Source organism: Canis aureus, chromosome 19 (assembly GCF_053574225.1).
Source record: "Canis aureus isolate CA01 chromosome 19, VMU_Caureus_v.1.0, whole genome shotgun sequence".
In the NCBI taxonomy this organism is placed as follows: Eukaryota; Metazoa; Chordata; class Mammalia; order Carnivora; family Canidae; genus Canis; species Canis aureus.
In genome coordinates this window covers 3,800,579-3,810,958 of record NC_135629.1, presented here as the reverse complement: position 1 = coordinate 3,810,958, position 10,380 = coordinate 3,800,579, and the positions used below count along the sequence as shown (strand labels likewise).

General features: G+C 45.7%; 1 protein-coding gene across 1 annotated transcript in view; it reads right to left on the bottom strand.

Annotated features, from left to right (window-relative positions):
- Positions 1-1,399: 1,399 nt before the first annotated feature.
- Positions 1,400-10,380, bottom strand: part of RAB7A (RAB7A, member RAS oncogene family) — a 72,315-nt gene continuing 63,334 nt past the window's right edge. Inside the window, exons 4-6 of the mRNA XM_077857616.1 lie at positions 8,383-8,601; positions 6,569-6,697; positions 1,400-2,858 (exon numbers count right to left, since the gene is read on the bottom strand). Coding sequence (XP_077713742.1) covers positions 2,763-2,858; positions 6,569-6,697; positions 8,383-8,601 — 444 coding nt within the window. The 3' untranslated portion in view covers positions 1,400-2,762. The remainder of the gene's footprint in view (positions 2,859-6,568; positions 6,698-8,382; positions 8,602-10,380) is intronic.

Genomic DNA, 10,380 nt, shown 5'->3' with positions numbered 1-10,380 from the left:
CACGTTTATGGTGAATCTAATTGGGAACATGGAAAATAGAACACAGAGTTCAGTCTCAGCCATTACTTCTTTTTTTAAACTTATTTTTTCAAAGATTTTATTTATTCATGAGATACACAGAGAGAGGCAGAGACACAGGCAGAAAGAGAAGCAGGCTCCCCATTGGGAGCCTGATACAGGACTCCATCCCAGGACCCTGGGATCACGACCTGAGTCAAAGGCAGATGCTCAACCACTGACCTACCCAGGCATCTCCCCGCTCCGCCTTTTAAGATTTTATTTATTTGAGAGAGCGAGCACATGCATATGTGTGCACGAGTGGGGGGAAGGAAGAGGGGAAAGAATCTCAAGCAGACTCCCCAGTGAGCAAGGAGTCTGATGTGGAGCTTGGTCCCAGGATCCCGAGATCATGACCTGAGCCAAAATCAAGAGTCAGGGTTCTCAACTGACAGGCACCCAGACATCCTTCAGCCATTACCTCTTGTGTAAGTGGTCATCTCAAAATGAGGAAAGTCAATGTCAGGATGATTATCAGTTTCAGACTGATGGTTGTGATCCGAGGTCCAAATCCGTTTCCACGTCACATTTAAGGTTAAGACTAGAGAACTTGATCACGGAATAGGAGTCTGGTTTGTATACGTGGGCATCACACAGGGTCCATAAACTGGAGAAGATCTAGGCCATGGAGTACTAGCCATGGTGGAGTTGTAGTTGTGAGCTTCTAAAAATGCTACTTGTAACACGAAAATTGAGCCATTAGCAGGCACGAGGAGAGGAACCAACTGAGGAGCCTGAGAAGTGGAAATGTAGAAAAGTGGAGCAAAGGAGAATCCAAGAGTTTAGTTATTGTCGGCATTTCTAGAAGCAAAACCTTTACCAACCCTCTACTGAAACACTACTATTTTATACATTTGGTGCTAGGTGGCATATATTCAGTTCTGGCTAGTGACCTAGAATATCGGAATACAGTGCCCTGCGGCTGCCACATCATCTTTCCCTGTGAATAATCAGAAAATCAGAACCATGTGATATCTAAGTATTAGCAACTATGCTGACTACAAAACAACACAAAAGCTAAGTTACACTTGTATCCAATAGGCTGTGCATGGTCCACAGGCAACCAACAGTTTGCAGTTGCTCCTCTACAGGGACAGGACAGTGTTTTCTCCATTCAGAGTCCCCATACCCCATCACTGTAATTAGAAAAAAACAAACCCAAAAACCAGGGACAGGTACTGCATGCAGGGCTGGATGTGACAAGCCTTTCTGCCTCAGAGGCACCACATGTGCCCAGTTACGGAGGATTCTTTGGCTTGATAAAGCACGGACTATGAAACATGGGCTCTACCGAGCCAAGGATCCAGAAGAAGGAAAAAAGACAGGGCAAAGGCAGATGATCTTTGTTCTTGTTACATTTTATTGGCATCACTGTTCATCTCTTTACAGAAGAACTTGGCCCACACCCTAGAATGTAGACCTTTGGAAAAAGGGGAAGTGCTCCGTTAAGCAAGCTACAATGCAGGGGCAGATCCTAGGGAAGGGGCAGGACTGTCAGGGTTCCATACCAAAGAAACAGGTTAATCAAGAGTGGACAGTACTGGGAGGCAGTGGGGAAAAGGAGAAAAAGGTTTGCTAACCTAAGGATACCACAACCCTGAAAGGAGCGCCTTCTAGAACAAAGGTAAAATCACTAGGACAGATTTGGATTTTCCTTTCCCTCTTATCAGTAGGATGCTGACCTAATAGGGGAGTTTTGAAGTGTGGAGCTGGGGGGAAGGGGGAGAGAAAGAAAAAAAAGAATTTTAATTTCTGAAACGACAGCCATTTATCCATTGCACACACCACTGTATTATGCAAATCAACCTTTTGGAAAATTTAGACACAGAAGGGAACTAGGCAGTTTTCCCCCTGGAGAGATGAAAAGCTTTTTGGCTCTTAAGTCTTTGATAAAAGGCGTACATAATTCTTGTGTCTACTGTACAGAATACTGCCTCTAGCTGGATTTCTGAATTCTGAGTTGCTAATACTCTGCAATCCAGACAGGGTTCAACCCTCCACCTTACACGCCTGCATTACAGGACTTAAACACATAATCCAAGAATTTCTTACACTAATTTATACATTTTTAATTGGTTGCATATATTAACATGTACTATAAGATTCTTTTCTAAGAAGCATTACATAATAAATGGATACTGTAAAAAGATCTGATTAGTTAAAAGTAACAAGCATTAACAGATACATACAAAACTCAGTCTGATCAGACTGGGTGTGAGCCTGTAATGAAGCACGGGGCACCAGCCTTCCCAAGTGGTAGCCTTCACAGGGGGCGGGGGGGGGGGGGCAGGATAGGGGGTAAAAAGACCACAAGACCGTTAAAAAAATCAGATAACTAATTAGACACAGATTAACTGTAAACAGTTCTCTCTCCCCAGTGGACAAAAAGACTAAACTTCCGATGCCGACTCCACACCAGAATGATTTCTACAGCTTGCCTGTCCTGTGGCCACACGAGGGCTGATGCGGTGGTGGGCAGACCCCAACGGCGTCATCGCAGGCCTGGGCTGGAGTCTGCTTGTGTCAGGGGCCTGTATGTGTGTGTATGTGTGTGTCAGGGTGAATGTGTTTGGTAGGGTCTTTTGGCAGCTGGATTCGAGAGATGACTTTATGTTTTGTTTGGAAGAGGAGAGGGGGCTCGTGTTGGAAGGCCTAAGTGTGTTCTTTGTTTGTGAAGGACTCTGTGCTCTGCTCTCACTGCCCCTTCAGCAACTGCAGCTTTCCGCTGAGGTCTTGGCCCGGTCGTTCTTGTCCAGTTTGATGGGTTCAGGGAATTCATTGTACAGCTCCACCTCTGTTTCCTGGGCAGGGAGAAAGAGAGGCCTGTTACTCAGGGTACTGGGCGCCCTCCAAGCCCAGCGGTGGCCCTTAGTGGTGCTCTCCCACGGGTTACTGCATGTGGCAGTGAAGGGAGGGCTCGGCAGGTTCTGTGATAACCCTGGGACAGCATGAAGAGAGAAACTAAGCAGGAAGAGCAGCAATCCACACTTTGAGCAGTCGGGACAGAGCTGACTCACGCTTCCAGCATGATGGCAATCTGGTGGCGTAGGGACCAAAGCCAGCCCCACAGATGCTCTCTGGTCTCCGTATCGGATCATTGCCAACACTCCAGAAGTCAGACTTCAACACGGGCTAGAATGTGGCAGCCCTTAGCACTTCCCCAAGGCAAGAGTGGGCTGGAACAGGAGTGCTACCTGCCTCCTCAGTCCCCAAACATCCTTCTAGCTCCCTGGTTGCCACTCATTTTTCTGGACCGATGGTCTGTTTTTTTTTTTTCTTCCAAAGGTTTAGGAAGGTTTTTGCCTCTAAGTGCTGCATGCTAAGGAACCAGCTATGGATGAATTTTATCACCAACTGGAGATGGTGAGAGGTCATAGGAGATGGACCATGGTCAGCTTAGTGTGACTTTTTGCTGAATTAAAATGTGTCCAGTGAGGAGCAGCTTTTACTTCCTGGTGTAGGAAGGAAAACAATGTGTCACTTGACCACTGAGCACCTATGTGTCAGGAACTGTCTAGGATAAGGAGATAAAGCAGGAATGTTTCTATTCATTAAAAATTCTCTGGGGGAAAATCATTCCATTCATAATAGCTATAAAAGTAAAAACCTCTAGGAATACACATTAAAAAAATTTTTTAAAAAGGTTTACTGAGATCTACCACAGTGCATATGATTCAGTGGTTTGGTTTTTAGTGCATTCACAAAGTTGGGCAACTATCACCCTTAATTCCACAGATTCTTTACCTCACACGGAAACCCTGCACCCATGAGTAGTCATCCCCCACTCCAACCAGACAGCCCCAGGCTTTGGTGACCAGACATCCTATTTTCTGTCTTAAGAGATTTGTCTATTTTGATTTTTTTTTTAATTTATTTATGATAGTCACACACACAGAGAGAGAGAGAGAGAGAGGCGCAGAGACATAGGCAGAGGGAGAAGCAGGCTCCATGCACCAGGAGCCCGATATGGGATTCGATCCCAGGTCTCCAGGATCACGCCCTGGGCCAAAGGCAGGCGCTAAACCATTGCGCTACCCAGGGATCCCCAGATTTGTCTATTTTGGACACTTCATTTGATGAACGTTTGTTTCTGCTTTTTGGCCATTATGAATATTCATGTACAAGATTTCATGTGGATAAGATTTTGTTTCTCCTGGCCTATACCTAGGAGTAGTATTGCTGGGTCATATGATAATGCTTTATGTTTAACTTTTTGAGGAACTGCCACACTGTTTTCCAAAGTGGGTGCACCATTTTACATTCCAATTAACACCTATGAGTATATTTAATATGAAAGGCAAAGGATCTGAAAAATGATAGTTTTATTGAAGGGTATCACACAGGATCTAAAATATAACAGCTGTCATGGACTGCTTGTATGTTTCCAAAACTCTTATGTTGAAATCCTAATCCTCAGGGTGCTAGTATTAGGATTAGAAAGTATTTATGGTTAAATGGGGTCACAGAGGTGGGGCCCTGATCCGAGAGGATCAGTGTGTCCTTTGAGAAGACACCAGAGAGTGGTGGTTTCTCACTTGCTCTAGCTCGCTCTCTGCGAGCACAGAGGAAAAGCCACACACCTGAGGACACAGGGAGAAAGACGGCAGTCTGCAAGTGGGGGAAGAGAGCCCTTAGCAGAAACGGAATTTGCTGGCACCTTAGTTATAAACCTCTGGTCTCTGAACCTGAGAGAAGATAAAAGCCTGCTGTTTTGCCACTGAGTTTGCAGTAATGCGCAATCTCAATTGTAATGCTTCAATCCACTGGGTAAAGTGGTTTATTTAACAATTTGCTACTCATATTTCAAAACTGGCTATCCCTCTGAAAGAAAAAGGTGAGTAGCTATTTCCTGCCATAAAGCCAAAACGAATTCTAACTGAATTAGACAATAAATAATCTAGACAGAGGAAACCTACACATTTAAAATGACACACCTATCTAACAAAAATTACTTTTTTTTTCTATGGCTCAGGGATACAGCGGAGGTGGAAATGTCACTTGCAACACAGGTAAAGTTAATTCTCATTCAGGGAACGCTCATGGGAAGCGATGGGTGCCTGGGCCAGTGTCATGTACTGGTGGTGGTGTGTAGCAGAGGGAACCCACAGATTGGCAGCAGAGTTACAGGTGGTGCTGGCCACCTGCTGGTGAGTGGGTAAGAGGAAGGACTGATGTACTACTGCCCTCGAGGAAAGTAGATCTGGTACCATTTTTTAAAAGCACACATACCTTTCAATCTAATCATCTTAGTCCCGAGAGCTAGCAGGTAGGAACAAAAAAGCACTATAATCAGACTACAGGGACAGCACTATTCAGAGAGAAGAACTGACAGTGGTTCTAGTCAAAGGGAGCTTGTAGAAACAACTCCCCATGCCTGTTTAGATCTGCATGCAAGGGTGGGAGAATTAGGAAAAGCACATTGGGTTACTGACCTAAGTGTGAAGGTGGGTTAAAAGAAGGGGGACGGGGGAAGCAAAGGCCTCAGACCTGCATCCTGCTATCAGTGTTGCTCAGTGGGGGCTCCCAGCATTTCGGGAGGCTTGATTCCTTTCATCAGGGGACACGCGGTGCAGCCTCCAGCTCTTGGAACAACCCAATCCAGTTACTTCCTTTCCCACAGGTTCAGATGCCCTGTTCTGCTAAGAACTGCTGCTTTCTATAATCCCAGTTTCCTAGATCTGGCAAAACCTGTTGTGCCCTTTACAGCTAACACATGCTTCCTACCTGTTTGCCGCGCCTTCTGGCGTGCACCTCACCTCTGACCCTCACCCACTCCCCAAGTCTGACCACCACAGATGACTGATGGTGCCTCATGATCTGCCCTAATGCACTGGCCCCAAAAGAGCTGTTGAATCAAGAGAGCTTTCAACTCCCTCATGCCAACAAGAGGTAACGGTCTCTTGTGGGAACAGCTGAGTAAACAACATAAATAAGAAAGAAAATCTCACTCAAGGAATGCAATTCCTAGAACTTCTGGTTAAGCTTTCCTTCTGGTGATCAAACAGAACCAGTTATGAGAACACCAAGAGTGAGCCCATCTCATTCCATCTTCACAACCACTCTGCAAAGCCAGTATTCATATTTGACAGATGAGGGGATGGAAGCAGAGATGATTAAAACAAAACAAAACAGAACAAAAAAACAAAAAACAAAAACAAAAAAACATACGTAATGATGGGTAGCAGACCTGGGATTTGAATTCAAGTTTATCCCCTCCTTTGGTAGAAGGAACCACCAGACCAAGGGCCTCCTGAAGAATAAAGAACATACCCAAATAATGGTGGCTTCAGCCTGCCTTTGTTGCCTCTGCATTGGATAGATTATTCACAAACAAGTAGGGTTTCTATAGAAGCTTTAGCAGAACGTCTCATTACCTTCCCAGATAAACAACACGGGTTCTTCTGGCTACACAGGAAAAAGCACTAAGAAAGATTAAGGACAGGAAAGCCAGGCATGGGGCTGGGTTGATGGTCAGTCACCAGAGGGAGCCAGACAGCTGCCAGAGACCCACCTGTTTAAGTGCATTCCTTGCAATCGTCTGGAACGCCTGCTCCACATTGATGGCCTCCTTGGCACTGGTCTCGAAGTAGGGAATGTTGTTTTTGCTGTAGCACCAGGCCTGTGCCCGCTTTGTGGCCACCTGGAAGAGGAAGCAAGATGTACGTATGCTCTTAACAGAAGCAGAGAGCATGGACTGTACCTTCTCTAGGAAAGGTCACAGTACCGAGGCTATACAGGTAGCACAGGGGAGGGAGCAAACTTGGGATGAGGGTGTGCAGGGTTGGAGGAAGGGAGCTGCAGACCTGTCCATGGTCATGTTGCTAGCTCTGTGTGATACAGCTGGGCCTCAAACCCAAGCCCACTCTACAATCCATAGTTTCTGACCCCTAGCTACACTTACAGACAACGGTGAAAGGAATAAGCAGCCTGAGAAGTAGTGAATCGTTTCTCTTGGGACCTCAGAGGTCCCAACCCAGGAAATGCCCGGCAGCTTGGTCTTAAGGTTTGCAGATCTTCCTCATTACTGCTAGTATTACACCACCTGTACCACACCCTCTTGCCAAAGAATTCTGCAGCTCTCACTGTCCCCCTACCTCTCCTACCCTAATTCCTTCCCCCACCCCTAGTTCATTTTCAGGCACGAGAAGACCATCACCTAGGAAAGGCAGAAAAAGAGATCAATGGCCAGAAATAAACCAAGCTATAATTAAGAGTCTATGCTCCCAAGAAAAATGTTATTTCAAAGTAAACCAGAGCAATTTTGCTCAGAGCCCAGAGTGCAATCTTCTGCACACATGGAGATCCAGGCAGGCCCCTGAGGGGCAGGAGAGCACTCAAGAATGACAAAATCTAATTCCTTCAAATGCAGAAGGAGAACTGAGGCTCAGAGGGCAAAGGCAATGGCCCAAAGTCATAGCCAGGCAGAGAAAGCATAGGGATTTAAACCAGATCTTCTGGGCCCCTGCCCTCAAAGGCAGCTGGCCGGAAGGTAGTTCATATTCCCACAGGTACCTTTCTAGAGCCCTTCTGGACTTCACACAGAACCCACGAAACCACAAGTCACTCAGAAGTCAGTGTCCCTCAGAGGGGAGGAAAACAGCAACGGTCAACTAGAAAGTCACCATTTCCCAAGCTGCTCCTAGGTGCCAGGGCTCTTGGGTATAGTCATCTGATTCTTGTCATTTGTATTCTTGTCATTGAGTATTCTTGTCATGTAAGTCAAGACTGAGACTCCAAGAAATATTCCCAGATTAAAAGTGCATGAGCCAGGTTTTTTGTTTTTGTTTTTTTTTTTTTGTTTTTTTTTGAGCCAGGTTTTAAATGCAAGTTTGCCTTTAAATCCAAAAGACCAAAATGCAGATTGCAACCAGCCTCAAGTCAAATTATTTCAGCAGGACCAAAACAATGGCTAGTATGGGCAACTCCACAAAATGGATTTGCTACTTTGTACCCTTGCAGACTTTCATGGTCTCTGTTTTCCCCCAGCAAAAACAGTATGCCTTTAGTAGATTAGGAAGCAAGGCCTGATTCCAAGGCTGGGCAGGAAACTAGTTAAGTCATCCCTCCTTCTCTCCCCCATGGTGGGGTCTTTCTCTCTCTCTCTCTCTCTCTCTCTCACACACACACACACACACACACACACACACACACACACACACACAGATACTGGATGCTGGTCTCCTTAAGCCACATGGGTTTTTACCAATCAAAACTAAAAACAGTACCTGTCATCTGAAACTTAGCTGCCACTTTTAAAAGAAGACCCTAATGAGGGTAGATTCATGAGCCTCCACATTTAGGATTCCCACTATCTTTAGCACTTACTTGTCTGTTTTCGAGGTCAATCTTGTTTCCCAACACAACGAAAGGGAAGTTTTCAGGATCCCGGGGACTGGCCTGGATGAGAAACTCATCTCTCCAGCTATCGAGGGTTTTGAATGTGTTGGGGGCAGTAACGTCAAATACCAGAACGCAGCAGTCTGCACCTCTGTAGAAGGCCACACCAAGGGACTGGAACCGTTCCTGGCCTGCTGTGTCCCAGATCTGCGAGAGACAAAAACATTATCCCTTCAGGGGCACAGCACTAGGAGTGAGGGGCATCAGAGGAAACGAGCTGCATCATGCAGCCACTCCGAGATAAGCAAAGTCAGATTTCAGAATTCAGGAAGCAGAGTACAGCACCAGAGTATCCCAAACAGCCCGGGAGAGAGAGCATGTGTGAGTACATGTTCTGCAAGGGCTAACACTGAGTCTGAACTCTGTTACAAAACCTTTTTATCTTGACATGGGTGGTGGTCACACGAATAGATATTTATGTAACGTTCAGGATGAAAACTTAAGATCTAGTACTCTAGGAACTTTCTGGGAGTGATGGAAATACAGGGAGGTGATCACTCACTGAAATATACATTTAAATCTACATATTTTACTGCATATAAAGTTATCTTTAAAAAAATCAACGTTTTATTTATGTCATAACTCAATAAAAAAAAAAAAGCAAAAACCCCTGACAGAGAGAGATGAAGGGAAAGATAAGAACATACTTTAGAATAGAGGAGAAAGCCAGCTTTTAATCAAAAGAACACCAGGTACCACTACTCAACAGCTCAAAAACTTCCTATCCTTCACTGCCTGCTAAGGTTCAAGAGCAAGGATGATTTCCTCATTGCTCTACATCCCTAACAAGGCCACCCTGGTCAACCTGAGAGATGGTGAGTGTTCCAAGGAATGGTCCCACACGCTCCAACAAGTCACCTGGTTTTAAAAAGCGTCTGCTCAGAAGTAGCACACCATCATTTCTAGCTGGCCAGGGTCTTCAACTGCTGGATTCACTGTTTGCAGGGAAGCCACTTAGCTTCAGAACAACACAAAAACTTGGACCACCCCTTATAACCCAAATAAATGCCAACTTTAAGTCCAACTCACCAGCCAATCACCCCAAAGACCCAGGGTTTGAACCAAAATGGGGTGTGGACTGGGCCACTATCGTGTTGTCTACAGAACCAGATTTTGCAGAAGGGTGGTTGAGTTCCTCTGTGAAGCCATTCTCAGGTGGTCAGTCCTGCCTCCCTCCAAGTGATCCAGAACACTTGCGGAACCTGTCCGGTGTCCCTAGGCCATACACAGATTGAGCTTCCAGTTCAGGTAGCAAGAATATCACAGAAGATGAGGTTATGATTAGAATAATATGCATGGGATGCTTGGCTGGGTAGCTCAGCGGTTGAGCATCTGCCTTTGGCTTAGGGTGTGATCCTGGAGTTCCAGGATGGAGTCCCACATCGGGCTCCCTGCATGGAGCCTGCTTCTCCCTCTGCCGTGCCGGTGTCTCTGCCTTTTTCTCTCATGAATAAATAAATAAAATCTTAAAAAAATTGCACAAGGGAAATATAACACAGGAGAGGGCAGTAATGCGGGATTCACATTTTCTTAATACTACACCAAGGTAATCAAAGCTCATGATGTTCTACTAAATCTGGTAACATCTCCCAAAATATCCTCTGAAAGAGTCCTAAAACAATGTGTAAACTCAGGCAGTTGGTTTACTCTTGGGGACCGGCTCAAATGACATCGCAGCAAATAGGAGCAGAGCCAGAACTTAAATACTAACTGGAGGGCTGGAAACATTAGAATCCCCTAAAGGGACGCCTGGGTGGCTCAGTTGGTTAAGAGTCTGCCTTCGGCTCAGGTCATGAACCAGGGTCCTGGGATAGAGGCCTGCATTGGGCTCCTTGTGCAGCAGGGAGTCTGCTTCTTCTTCTCCCTCTGCCTGATGCTCCCCTTGCTTGTGCACATACTAATATTGGCCCACAGACTGGCCAAGGA